Below are 13,879 nucleotides of genomic sequence, written 5' to 3'. Positions count from 1 at the left end.
TAATTGAATGAACTGTGCTCTTTTGGAGGGTCAGTGCGGACACAATGAGCCAAATGGCCACCTTCTGCACTGTCGGGATTCTTTGGATTCGAGTAAAAACTAAATGGTGGGACCCGTCATTGAACAAAATCATTGATTTGTCTAACCAGGTAAAAGTGAAACGATTTACTGCAGCCAAATAAATTATTTCTAACCTTAGTTCCTTTTTCTCCTTTCATTTGAAGGTGTCGGTGTCACTATGGTCTTTGTGTCAGCATTTGTGGCCCTCTACTACAACTGCATCATAGGCTACTCTGTGTACTATTTCTTTGCTTCCTTCCAATACCCCTTGCCGTGGTCGGAGTGCTTTGATTGGTGGGGCGCAGATGAAACATGCAGTGGAAAAATGAAAGGTATTCTGTCAGCAATCTTAGTTTGAATTTACCAGTTTGATTAACAAAGATACAGTAGTTCTGATGATCAGAACTTTTATAGGAAATATGTAAAGCTATAAATATTTTGGTGATTTCTAAGCTGAAAGTAAACAAGTTAGTCAATTATCTTTGAATGGCAATATTTATTCTATTGCAGATGGGCCCGTGGAGGGAGTCATTTCTCGGGGGGTGGGTAAGGTGGAGGGAGATGGACATTGCAGATAAAATATGTGAAGAATTAACTTTACATTTCCTGTGCTTTTGTATTTTTGGAAACAGGGAGCGGGATTCTCTCAGCCCGGGGCCGGGTCGGCGAATCCCAGCGACGCCGGCACGAGATTCTCCGCAGAGCAGAGAATCGACGCCATTCGCACCAGAGTGGTTCGCAGCGCCAGTCGGGGGCCGCTCTACGCGGCTGGCCTGCCGATTATCAGCCCGCGATGGGCCGAGCGGCCGTCGTAAAAAAGCCGAGTCCCGCCACCGCCATCCACACCTGCTCTTAGCCGGCGGGAACTCAGCGTGGAAGGGTTGGGGGGCCCTGTGGCGGGAGAGGAGGGCTCTGACAGAGGTGGGGGGGTGCTCCGATGTGGCCTGGCCTGCGACCGGGGCCCACTGACCGACGGGCGGGCCTCTCTGGCTGGGTGCCTCCTCTCTTCCGCGCCGGCCCCTGTAGCCCTGCGCCATGTTGCATCGGGGCTGGCGCGTTGAAGGAAGCCACTGCGCATATGCGTGTTGGTGCCACTGCGCATGCGCGGATCCCATGGCGCCCAGTTGACATCGGGATCAGCAGCTGGCGCGGTGTGACCCGCTCTAGTGCCGTTCTGGCCCCCTTTAGGGGCCACAATTGCTGATCCTGAGACCGTATTGAAGCCGTCGGGAAACACTATGGCGTTTCCAATGGCGTCAACACTTAGCCTCAGGATCACAGATCCCGCTTGTGGTAAACATCACTAGTGGTATGTTGTTTATGTATTACGGCACTGCCCATATATTACAGGTACGACGGTAAATCCCTGCCTGCTGGCTCTGCCCAGCAGGTGGCGTATAAAAGTGTATGCTCTCTAGCGCTGCAACCAATCTGGTTCCAGCTACAGGAGGCACAACATCTTGTTCAATAAAGCCTCGATTGTTCCACCATTCTCGTCTCGTGGTAAATGACGGTACATAAATTTATTGAACAAGATTTTAAAGATGAATTTCCTCATCAAGCCTGATCACCTGCAGCTGAGCCCTCACGCAGCCAACACTACGTTCACCTTCGACCACTGGCTATCGTGCTTCGAAGGCTACCTCGGAGCAACCACTGAAGAACCCTCGGACTCGCCATAGCTCCGAGTCCTCTACTCATGGGTGAGCCCTGACATTTGTACCCTCACCTGGGATGCGCCCACCTACTCCAAAGCGATGACACTCCTAAAGGGACATTACGTTAAACCAGTGAATCAAGTGGACGCCAGGCACCTCCTGGCCACGAGACGGCAACTCCCCAGGGAGACTCTGGATGATTTTTTACAGGCCCTACAGATCCTCGGTAGGAACTGTGACGGCCAGACTGTTTCGGCAGTCAAACACACCGAACGTTTAATTTGTCACGGGCATGAAGTCTACGTACGTCCGCCAGCGACTATTGGAAGGGGGTACGCTCGAACTTGCGGGAGCTGGGCAGCTCGCTAAGTCATTAGAAGTGGCCTCCTGAAACCTGCAGTCCTACACCCCCCAACCGCGCGTTACCCTCGTGGGCATCGTGGGCCCCACAAGCTGCCGGCTCCAGCTCCCCGCAAGGCTGTGCCGCGCTGCGGCCAGCCAACCCTGGGGGGGGGGGGGGGCCCCAAGTGTTATTTTTGTGGACAAAGCAAACACCCCAGGCAGTGCTGCCTGGCACGGAGTGCGACCTGCAACGGGTGTGGGAAGAAAGGGCACTTTGTTTCCGTGTGCCAGGCCCGGTCGGTCGCCGCTGTTTCCATCCCCGGCATTTCTACACCCCCCACATGCGACTCAGGGACGCCGCCATCTTCCCCTCCGCAAGTCACGTGCGGCCATGGGTGCTGCGACCTTCTCCACCACAAGCCACGTGCGGCCCGTGGGCGCCGCCATCTTTGATGCCGCCCGCCATGTGCGCCACTTGGGCACCGCCATCTTTGGTACCATTTTGGACCGTGCCTCAGGACCCCTGCTCGCCTGGCCGTTCGCCGCCTACTACTACCTCTATCACCGCTGATCAGCCTGGGACCTCCAGCATCTTCCGCAGCTCGCCTCCATCACCCTGGATCAGTCTCGGCCCCGCAACCCCCTAACCACTACGACGCCGGTGAAGATCAACGGGCACGAGGCGACCTGCCTCTTTGACTCCGGGAGCACAGAGAGTTTCATCCACCTCACTACGGTAAAGCGCTGCTCCCTCCCGGTACACCTCATCACCCAGAAAATCTCCCTGGCCTCCGGATCCCATTCTGTTGAAATCCGGTGGTACTGTATCACGACCCTCACCGTCCAGGGCATAGAGTTCAGCAAATTCAGGCTCGACGTCCTCCACCACCTCTGCGCTGCCCTGTTACTCAGCCTGGATTTTCAGTGCCATCTCCAAAGCCTGACTTTGAAATTCAGCGGACCCCTGCCCCCCCCTCACCGTCTGCGGCCTCACAACCCTTAAGGTCGATCCACCTTCACTGTTTGCGAACCTCACCCCAGACTGCAAACCCGTCGTCACTAGGAGCAGACGTTACAGTGCCCAGGACAGGACCTTCATCAGGTCGGAGGTCCAACGGCTTCTGCGAGAGGGGTTCATTAAGGCCAGCAACAGCCCCTGGAGAGCTCAAGTAGTGGCAGTAAAGACCGGGGAGAAGCACAGGATGGTCATTGACTACAGTCAGACCATCAATCGGTACACACAGCTCGACGCGTACCCCCTCCCACGCATATCTGACATAGTCAATCAGATTGCACAGTATCGAGTCTTTTCCACAGTAGACTTGAAGTCCGCCTACCACCAGCTCCCATCCACCCGGAGGACCGGCAATAAACAGCGTTCGAAGCAGATGGCCGCCTCTAGCACTTCCTTAGGGTTCCCTTCGGCGTCTCTAATGGGGTTTCCGTCTTCCAGCGAGACATGGACCAAATGGTTGACCAGTATGGGCTGCAGGCCACCTTCCCGTACCTAGATAATGTCACCATCTGCGGCCACGATCAGCAGGACTACAACGCAAACCTCCAGAAATTCCTCCATACCGTCAAACACCTTGACATCACCTACAATAAGGAGAAATGCATGTTCCGCACCAACCGCTGAGTCATCCTTGGCTTATGTAATGGAAAATGGAGTCCTAGGGCCTGACCCCAACTGCATGCGCCCCCTCCTGGAACTCCCTCTCCCCCACTGCCCCAAGGCCCTGAAATGTTGCCTGGGGTTTTTCTCATATTACGCCCGGTGGATCCCTAATTATGCGGACAAGGCCCGCCCATACATCACGTCCACAGTTGTTCCCCTGACGGCTGAGGCCCGCCAGACCTTCAACCACATCAAGGCGGACATAGCCAAGGCCACGATGCACGCTGTCGATGAGTCCCTCCCCTTTCAAGTGGAGAGTGATGCATCGGACGTGGCTCTGGCCGCCACACTCAACAAGGGGGGCAGGCCCGTGGCTTTCTTTTCCCGCACCCTCCATGCCTACAAAATTCGGCACTCCTCTGTCGAGAAGGAGGCCCAAGCCATTGTGGAAGCTGTGCGGCGCTGGAGGCATTACCTGGCCGGCAGGAGATTCACTCTCCTCACTGACCAACGGTCGATTGCCTTCATGTTTAGTAATACACAGCGGGGCAAGATCAAAAATGATAAGATCTTGAGGTAGAGGATTGAGCTCGCCACCTATAACTATGAGTTCTTGTATCGCCCGGGAAGCTCAATGTGTCCCCTGATGCCCTATCCGCGGTTCATGTGCCAACGCACAAGTGGACCGACTCCGGGCTCTCCACAATGACCTCTGCCACTCGGGGGTCACCTGGTTCTTCCATTTTGTCAAGGCCCGCAACCTGCCCTACTCCATTGAGGAGGTCAGGACTGTCACCAGAGACTGCCAAGTCTGCGCAGAGTGCAAACTGCACTTCTACCGGCCAGATAGAGCGCACCTGGTGAAGGCCTCCCGCCCCTTTGAACGCCTCAGCATGGACTTCAAAGGGCCCCTCCCCTCCACCGACTGCAATGTGTACTTCCTCAACGTTATTGATGAGTACTCCCGCTTTCACTTCGCCATCTCATGCCCCGACATGACTTCTGCCACGGTAATCAAAGCCCTGCACAGCATCTTCACTCTGTTTGGTTTCCCCACCTACATCCACAGCGATTGGGAATCCTCTTTCATGAGCTGCGTCAGTTCCGGCTCAGCCAGGGCATTGCCTCGAGGAGGATGACCAGCTGCAACCTCCAGCGAAACGGGCAGGTGGAGAGGGAGTAAGGGACAGTCTGGAAGGCCATCCTGCTGGCCCTGCGGTCTAAACCTCTCCCAGTCTCCCACTGGCAGGTGGGCCTCCCAGATGCTCTCCACTCTATCCGGTCGCTCCTCTGCGCTGTCACTAATGAGACCCCTCATGAACGTGTGTTTGCCTTCCCCAGGAAGTCCACCTCCGGCGTCTCGCTCCCAACATGGCTGACAATTCCTGAACCCGTTCTCCTCCCGAAGCATGTGCGGAGCAATAAATCGGACATCTTGGTCGTGAAATTCCACCTCCTACATGCAAACCTGCAATATGCCGACGTGGCACACCCCGACGGGCACCAAGACACCGTCTCCCTCCGGGACCTGGCACCGGCTGGGTCCCCAACCACGACCCCCGACCTAACACTGCTCCTTCAACCCCGGTTGCCTCATTCACCCTGCGCCACCCACCCTCCCTCCAGTGAAACTCACCGCAGCCCCCATCCCAGCAGGATCCGTCCTCCCACTGGATCCACTCAGGGGTGACGAAGACGAGGACAACACACTCCTGGAGTCGCAGGTGACTATGCTGGCACCCACATCACCACCAGGACTGAGGCGATCGCGGCGGAGGATCAAAGCCCCCGACAGACTTAATTTGTAATGTTTTCGTTACCCCCGCTGGACTCTTTTTTAACAGGGGGTGAATGTGGTAAACACCACTAGTGGTGTATTGTATGTATTACGGCACTGCCCGTATATTACATGTACGATGATAAATCCCTGCCTGCTGGCTCCGCCCAGCAGGCGGCGTATAAAAGTGGATGCTCTCCTGCGCTGCAGCCATTCTGGTTCCAGCTATAGGAGGCACAACATCTTGTTCAATGAAGCCTCAACTTTTCCACCATTCTCGTCTCGTGGTAAGTGACGTTATCACCGCTCAGGGTCTTGCGGACCTTTTTATCCAAAACCTTACTGTGGGCTACTGGAAATACTAACTTGAAAGCTCGTTGAATCATTTATGCTGTGACATATTGCGGGAAAAAATAAATTCCAACCTTAGTCCAGTAGTGCAGAAAAGTTGTTCATCTGATGGTTAGCAACGTTGAGTGAAACTCCACTTTTATTCTCGTCACCAGTTTAGTGGCCACAGATGAGTCTGACGCAGGTGGATAAAGATAAACTTTGTAATAACTTGTACAATAATCTTCAGATCCCAGCCGAGTCTGAGATGCCGGTTCGAAGTCTAGCCGACTTTTATATCAAAGTCTATTAACCTGTCCATGGGCTCCCCACCCTCAGCGAGGGAGTTTGTACTCAACAAGGCTCATGGGAGACTAATTGCTCCGACCCCATAGGTCTCATGCAGGTTGTAACATGTAATATGTTCCATTCTACAAAAGTGGCAAATTTAAACTGCACATGCCTGGATACCCACATTTCTTTTATTCCAGTGGCAGAACAAATGGGGTATATAGTCAATCATAATCATCAAATCAGGGGATCAACCTGAGTTCAGTGTAATATAGGAGACCATGCCAGGAGCAGTAGGCATTCCGACAAATGAGGTGCCAACCTGGTAAAGCTACAACAGGAATACATGTTCTAAACAGCAGAAGCAGCAAGCTATATACAGGGCTGAGCAATTTCCCCAACGGGTGAATCTGATCAAACTTTAGCAGGCCAAAATGGTGGTGAATGGTGGTGGACAATTAGGCTGATGTTCATGGTCATTTAATTCAGCCAGGAAAACAAGCATTAGCAAATTGGAAGAGTTTTTAAAAATTGTGTATAAATCATTCAGCAGATGCTGCAGTTCTACCATTAAAATGAGATTAAAGCATTTGAGCATAATCTCCTTTAAATGAGAAATCATGATTAACAATTCTAATTGTGAACGTCCGGTAACCACAGAAAGCTCAGTTGAATTTTAGTAATTTGTTGAAATATCTAATAATCCACCCTTACTGTCTCTCAAATATACATTTTTTTGTATCCTGTTATACTGGTGACGAGCACAATGTTCACCCAAGAGAACATGTGGCTTTGAATTGAAAGAACAACCGAAGGCACATTTGGGCCAGATGATATTCCAATTTCTCAGGCATTTTCTGTCTTGTCCCTCAGTGAATCTCAATAAATCCAGATTATCCGCCCCAGAAATAATTTCAAATTGCTTGTCTTTTACATTCATAAGATTTAATGATTAGTGTGGTGACATGCATCACTGTAAATACACAAGGGGTTAATGTAAATACATATGACAAAGTAAACATTAGAGGGAGCACCAGAGATGTCATGACATGCAGACATACAGCTAATGAACACATAGAATAGGACACGACCAATGGGCAGTCAAGACACCCAGAGGTGACACTACCACAAGGGGGCATTACACAACCCACATATAAGGACAGGGCACACATGCTTTGTCTCTTTCCACAGGCGACACTTAGAGAGTAGGACAGGGGCAGATCAGAAGCATCACACCCACCACGTTGCTTAGAGCAGACTGGTTAGTTAGACTGAGTTACTATAACAAGATTAGCAGGAGAGTCGAACTCATAGAGAACTGTGCTAATGGTTCAATAAATCACATTGAACTTACTTCAAAGTCTGGAGTATCTTTTGGTCAACGGTGCATCGAGTTGCAGCATGTGTTATCCCAGAGTACATAACACATCAATTAGATTCTGTTTATTCATATCAGATCACATGTTGGATAGGCAAAGTTAAACACCAGTATATGGGTTTATTTAAAGTAAGTTCACGTAGTTATAATTTGGCAAACTAGATTAATACTATTACAATTTACAGATCTTTCCTGCAATTTTACACTGGCTGATGGGAGTGTTCAAGTAGGAAGTGGTGAAATTTGCAGAAATGGAACTCCGGTCTATGTAACTCAACAAAGCCCAAGTGAGCATTACTGGGTGTAAGTAGAATGGCTGAATAGCTACATTGAGAGATTTTATCTTTTGTGAAATTATCAAAATGGATATGCTGATTGACATTTTTAAATTTTGATTTTGATATACCTAATGTAGAACAATGAGGTTAACCTAATTTATTTTTTAATACATTTATGGGATATGGGGTGTTGCTGGCTTGGGCAACATTTAATTGTGCCACCCCATTTGAACCTGTCATGACAAAATGATTAAAATAATGGATAATGTAGTTTTGCTTCAGTAATGCATTGTGTGCAGTCAAAATTTGATTACATTTTAGATTTTTAACATGTTCTTAAGAAGTCTCACATTGAGCACAACATTTGAAAATTAATTGGCTAAAAATAACCTTTGCTTGATTTCCTCCTTGCCATTTTAATTAATTGCACTGATGACAGAAATGCCGGTCATGTTCGGGAAGGATGTGTGGGGCTTGATAGAAGTACCATATCCATCAATGTGATAGATGTGAATTAGCAGATAAATTGATATTTTTGCCATTTTAACCATATTTGATCATTCTACCAAAGACATGCTTTGAAATAGCTTTCACCTGTAACAAGTGCCAAATTTTGGGTTAATTGAAAACTTTAAAAGGAATAAAACTAAAATCTGGTGGAGGTTAAGAATTCTATAGATATTAATAGATCTGTTTGATTCACATAGAGGTCAGTAAATTATTTACAAATTATTTATTCATGCAGACAGTACAGAAGGAGTAGTCTTAACATCCTAAATCCAAGTTATTTTCAAAAATAAAACAGGAATCAAACACATATTGAATTTAATTTCAATTTTGTCATTCTAAATACATTGACAGTTATGTTACATTAAAGAGGAGGTGATGGCATAGTAGATATGTCAGAGGCCTAGACGAATGATCTGGAGCGATGGATTCAAAATCTCACCATGCTGGTGGAATTTTAATTCATAAATTTGGAACATAAAACTAGTCTCACAGTGATAAAACCCATATTATTTACGGTGCTATGTCTTTTCGTCCGACGTCATTTCGTCCAACGACACTTCGTCCACGTCTTTTTGTCCAACGTCTTTTTGTCCGCCCGTCTTTTGGTCCAACGTCACTTCGTCCAATTATCCAATTACAAATAGTTTAATTTAGTTTTTCAATGTTACTGCTCAAGGATCCTCTCCACCTTTTTCGCCTCTTGAAGTTGAGTTCTGCATTTGTGCTGCTTGATCTCCAGACATTATTAAGATAAGCTGCAGGATATTCACCCATGTATGCTCCAGCATGATGAGAGCCATTGTATCTGATGGAATATTTGATCATTTCAGACCTGTAATGTCAGAAGCCACTGCCAACCCTAATCACTCGACGAAAATCGAGTTTAAATCTGCTTCTTTCAGAACTGCATTTTTAGATTTTTTAACTTTTTAACTGCATTTTTCAACTTGCATTTTACTTGCATTTTATCAATGACTTGCATTTTAGCAAGTAAATTAACGGAGTTAATTTGTAATTGGATAATTGGACGAAGTGACGTTGGACCAAAAGACGGGCGGACAAAAAGACGTTGGACCAAAAGACGTGGACGAAGTGTCGTTGGACGAAGTGACGTCGGACGAAAAGACGCGACACGATTATTTACTAGTGTTAAAAGTAAGAAAATGTTCACTAATGCTAACTAAGGAAACCTGCCATCCTTGCCTACATGTGACTCCAGACCCACAGCAATGTGGTTGACTGTCTTCTGAAATGGCCTAACAAGCTACTCAGTTTTAGGGCAATTAGGGATGGGTAACAGCTGCTGGTTTTCCCACAACTTCCACATCCCATAAAGAATAAACATAGGGGGGTGGGGGAGAGAATCTAAAATGATTATCAATGACCTGGACATCTTTCAAACACATTTGGGCTGGGGTGAAATCTTTACAAGATGTAATTGCCATTATAATTTGCTAGAAAATGTGTAACGAATAGTATAATCATCAGACGTTATTTTATTCAGTAAAGCAGTTTTGCGTCGTACACATTCGATTGACGAGACTGGTGAGCTGGTCTGGTATTTAGCCCTCTGCTTGCTTCTGGCATGGCTAATAACTGCGCTGGCCCTATATCATGGAATCCGATCTTCAGGAAAGGTAAAACGGTTTAGGAAAATAAAATTGTGATTCTGCTAAGAAATGTAGGTTCTTGCACCAATGTATCTAATTTATTGATAAAGTAATTTTCTTTGTATTTTCTGTCTCACAGTCTCATATTCTCCCATTCTTTTCATCTTCCTTTCTGTTAGTTTCCCTACCCTTCTCTCTATCAGTTTTGTTGTTTCTGATGTCTACAACTCTCTTCTCACTTTTCTCCTATATTTTCCGATAAATTTCTCATTCCCTGATGCTGCTCAGTTAGACCTGGGGGATATTGGAGCAATTGAGGTAAAGCTTTGTGGGGAAAAGTGATGGCAATGATTGGAGACACAAAATTCTACATTAGGTAGCTTAACTTAAGCTATAGTATATAATAATGTGATGCAGTAGAGTTCTGCAAATTGCAGCTCCATGTATAATTTGTGCTCAAACAGTCCAAGGAGGAAATCCAGGGATGAGGGACTCCGTTACAAGGATAGATTGGGGAACCTGGGTCTTCTCCCTTTTGGATAAACAAAGGTTGAGAAGAGATTTGATAGAGGTGCTCAAAATCATGAGTCTGGACAGAGTAAATAGAAGGAAATCATTTCAATTGGCAGAAGTGTCAAGAACCAGAGGACATTGATTTTATTCCAGGCAACTGTCAAAGAACCACAGGCAACATCTTCAATGAAGATACTGAGGAAAAGTTCTATTCTGATTTTGATGAATCCTCACTGCTACCTCAAACAAAAAAGAAAATAATTATCTCCTGGGGGACTTTATGCCAGGCTTGGCCATGACTCAGGTCTGGAGCAGAGCCATTGCAAAACATGATAGAAAGGCCAATGCAAATAGAGTCCGACTGAAAACATGTGCTCAACTGGGCCTCATTATTATAAACACCGTCTTCGCCAGAAGGATAAATAAAAACTATATGGAGGCATCCTAGGCTAAAGCATCGGCACCTCCTGGGTCAAAGGTCTAAGTGTCTGTTTTTTAAAAGTCCTTTCAGGGGATGTGGGTGTTCCTGGCTAGGCCAGCATTGATGGCCCGTCCCAAATTGCCCTTGAGAAGGTGATGGTGAGCTGCCTCCTTGAACCGCTGCAGTCCATGTGGTGTTGGTACACCCACAGTGCTATTCGAGAGGGAGTTCCAGGATTTTGATACAGTGACAGTGAAGAAACCGGGATTATAATTCCAGTTCAGGATGGTGTGTGACTTGGAGGTGATCTTGCAGTTGGTGGTGTTTCCATGCATTTGCTGCTATATTTTTTGAGGTGGTTGAGGTTGCAGCTTTGGAAGATGTTATTAAATGAGCCTTAGTGAGTTGCTGCAGTGTATCTTGTAGATGGGACATACAGCTACCACTATGTGTTGGTAGTGGACAGAGTGAATGTTTATTGTGATGGATGGATGCTAATCAAGCAGGCTACTTTGTTGTGGACAGTGTTGAGTTTTGAGTGTTGTTGGAGCTATATGTATCCAACCAAGAGTATTCCATCATACTCTGGATGTGTGGTCTTCTAGATGGTGGACAGGCTTTGGGAAGTCAGGAATTGAGTTACTCTCTGCAGATTTCCTAGTTTCTGATTTGCTCTTTTAAGCACAGTATTGATATGACTGGTCAGTTCAGTTTCTGGTCAATGATAATGGCCAGGATGTTGATAGTGGAGGATTTCTCAATGGTAAGGCCCATAACCATGAGGTTATGGGCCTCATGGTAGCATGGTGGTTAGCATCAATGCTTCACAGCTCCAGGGTCCCAGGTTCGATTCCCGGCTGGGTCACTGTCTGTGTGGAGTCTGCACGTCCTCCCCGTGTGTGCGTGGGTTTCCTCCGGGTGCTCCGGTTTCCTCCCACAGTCCAAAGATGTGCGGGTTAGGTGGATTGGCCATGCTAAATTGCCCGTAGTGTAAGGTTAATGGGGGGATTGTTGGGTTATGGGTATACGGGTTACGTGGGTTTAAGTAGGGTGATCATTGCTCGGCACAACATCGAGGGCCGAAGGGCCTGTTCTGTGCTGTACTGTTCTATGTTCTATGTTCTATGTAATGTCATTGAATGTCAAGGAGAGATAGTTGTATTCTGCCTTGTTGTAAATGGTCATTGCCTGGCACTTGTATGGCACTAATGTTACTTGCCATTTAGTAGCCCAATGTGGAATGTTGTTCAAGCACTGACTGCTTCACTTGTTCCATGTGAGGGACTGATTATCAACTTCTTTACTTGGTGAAGAACATTCCACTGGCACAAATACATCACAACTTGCATAAGTCTAAGCCTTAAACCAACTAACCAAATACAGAATTTCTATGTACAGCTCATGGCCCCCATTTCACGATAAGAGTCCATGCCTGTTCATGCTGGTGCAAGAGGCCAGTGACAGATACAACATCCTGATGCCCAGAGACAGGTCCAGAAAGCCGCCCCACCTGACAAGGCCTGTACTGAGGTGGCTATCGAGATCAGTGGGCACAAAGTTGAGCACTGCACTTGGCTGCAGTGCTGCAAAAGGTTCACCAACCTTCTGCAGCCGTCAAGGGTAAGTACAGGATTGCATGGGTATTCCAGCGAAGTCGCAAATGAGGACACCGATACCAGAAATGTTGGGGAACACAGGTTTAATGAGAGGGAGGTGATCAATATGAGTAGAGAAATGGTAATAGGGAAATTGAGGGGGTTGAAGGCTGATAAATCCCCAGGGCCTGATAATCTACATCTCCGAGTACTTGAGGAAGTGGCTCTAGAAATAATGGATGCATTTGTGGTCATCTTCCAGGATTCTATAGACTCTGGAACAGTTCCTACAAATTGGAGGGTAGTAATGTAACTATTTAAAAAGGGAGGTTGAGAGAAAACAGGGAATTGTAGAACAGTAAACCTGAAGTTGGTAGTGAGGAAGATTCTAGAATCCATTATCAAGATCTTACAGCAAAGCACTTAGAAAAGAGGATAGAGATAGAGAAATACAGCATAGAACAGGCCCTTCGGCCCACGATGTTGCGCCGAACTTTTGTCCTAGGTTAATCATAGAATTTTGGACAATTTGTCATGGCCAATCCACCCAACCTGCACATCTTTGGACTGTGGGAGGAAACCGGAGCACCCGGAGGAAACCCACGCAGTCACGGGGAGGATGTGCAGACTCCACACAGACAGTGACCCAAGTCGAAATCGAACTTGGGACCCTGGAGCTGTGAAGCAATTGTGCTATCCACAATGCTACCGTGCTGCCCTTAAGAAGTTAACCTACACTCCCTTATTCTACCCTAATCCAAGTACCTATCCAATAGCCGTTTGAAGGTCCATAAATTTTCCGACTCAACTACTACCACAGGCAGTGCATTCCATGCCCCCACTACTCTCTGGGTAAAGAACCTACCTCTGACATCCCCTCTATATCTTCCACCATTTATCTTAAATTTATGTCCCCTTGTAATGGTGTGTTCCACCCGGGGAAAAGTCTCTGACTATCTACTCTATCTATTCCCCTGATCATCTTATAAACCTCTATCAAGTCGCCCCTCATCCTTCTCCGTTCCAATGAGAAAAGGCCCAGCACCCTCAATCTTTCCTCGTATGACCTACTCTCCATTCCAGGCAACATCCTGGTAAATCTCCTCTGCACCTTTTCCAAAGCTTCCACATCCTTCCTAAAATGAGGTGACCAGAACTGCACACAGTACTCCAAATGTGGCCTGACCAAGGTTTTGTACAGCTGCATCATCACCTCACGGCTCTTAAATTCAATCCCTCTGCTAATGAACGCTAGCACACCATAGGCCTTCTTCACAGCTCTATCCACTTGAGTGGCAACTTTCAAAGAACAATGAACATAGACCCCAAGATCTCTCTGCTCCTCCACATTGCCAAGAACCCTACCATTAACCCTGTATTCCGCATTCAGATTTGTCCTTCCAAAATGGACAACCTCACACTTGTCAGGGTTAAACTCCATCTGCCACTTCTCAGCCCAGCTCTGCATTCTATCTATGTCTCTTTGAAGCCGACAACA

General features: G+C 47.3%; 1 protein-coding gene across 1 annotated transcript in view; it reads left to right on the top strand.

Moving 5' to 3' along the window:
- LOC119969492 (sodium- and chloride-dependent neutral and basic amino acid transporter B(0+)-like) overlaps positions 1-13,879 on the top strand; it is an 87,715-nt gene that overhangs the window by 14,396 nt on the left and 59,440 nt on the right. Inside the window, exons 4-6 of the mRNA XM_038803179.1 lie at positions 225-392; positions 7,640-7,757; positions 9,747-9,879. Of these exons, the coding sequence (XP_038659107.1) occupies positions 225-392; positions 7,640-7,757; positions 9,747-9,879 (419 nt within the window). The remainder of the gene's footprint in view (positions 1-224; positions 393-7,639; positions 7,758-9,746; positions 9,880-13,879) is intronic.

Source organism: Scyliorhinus canicula, chromosome 7, assembly GCF_902713615.1.
Source record: "Scyliorhinus canicula chromosome 7, sScyCan1.1, whole genome shotgun sequence".
In the NCBI taxonomy this organism is placed as follows: domain Eukaryota; kingdom Metazoa; phylum Chordata; class Chondrichthyes; order Carcharhiniformes; family Scyliorhinidae; genus Scyliorhinus; species Scyliorhinus canicula.
The sequence above is the reverse complement of the archived record's forward strand: the minus strand, read 5'-3'. Positions and strand labels throughout refer to the sequence as shown.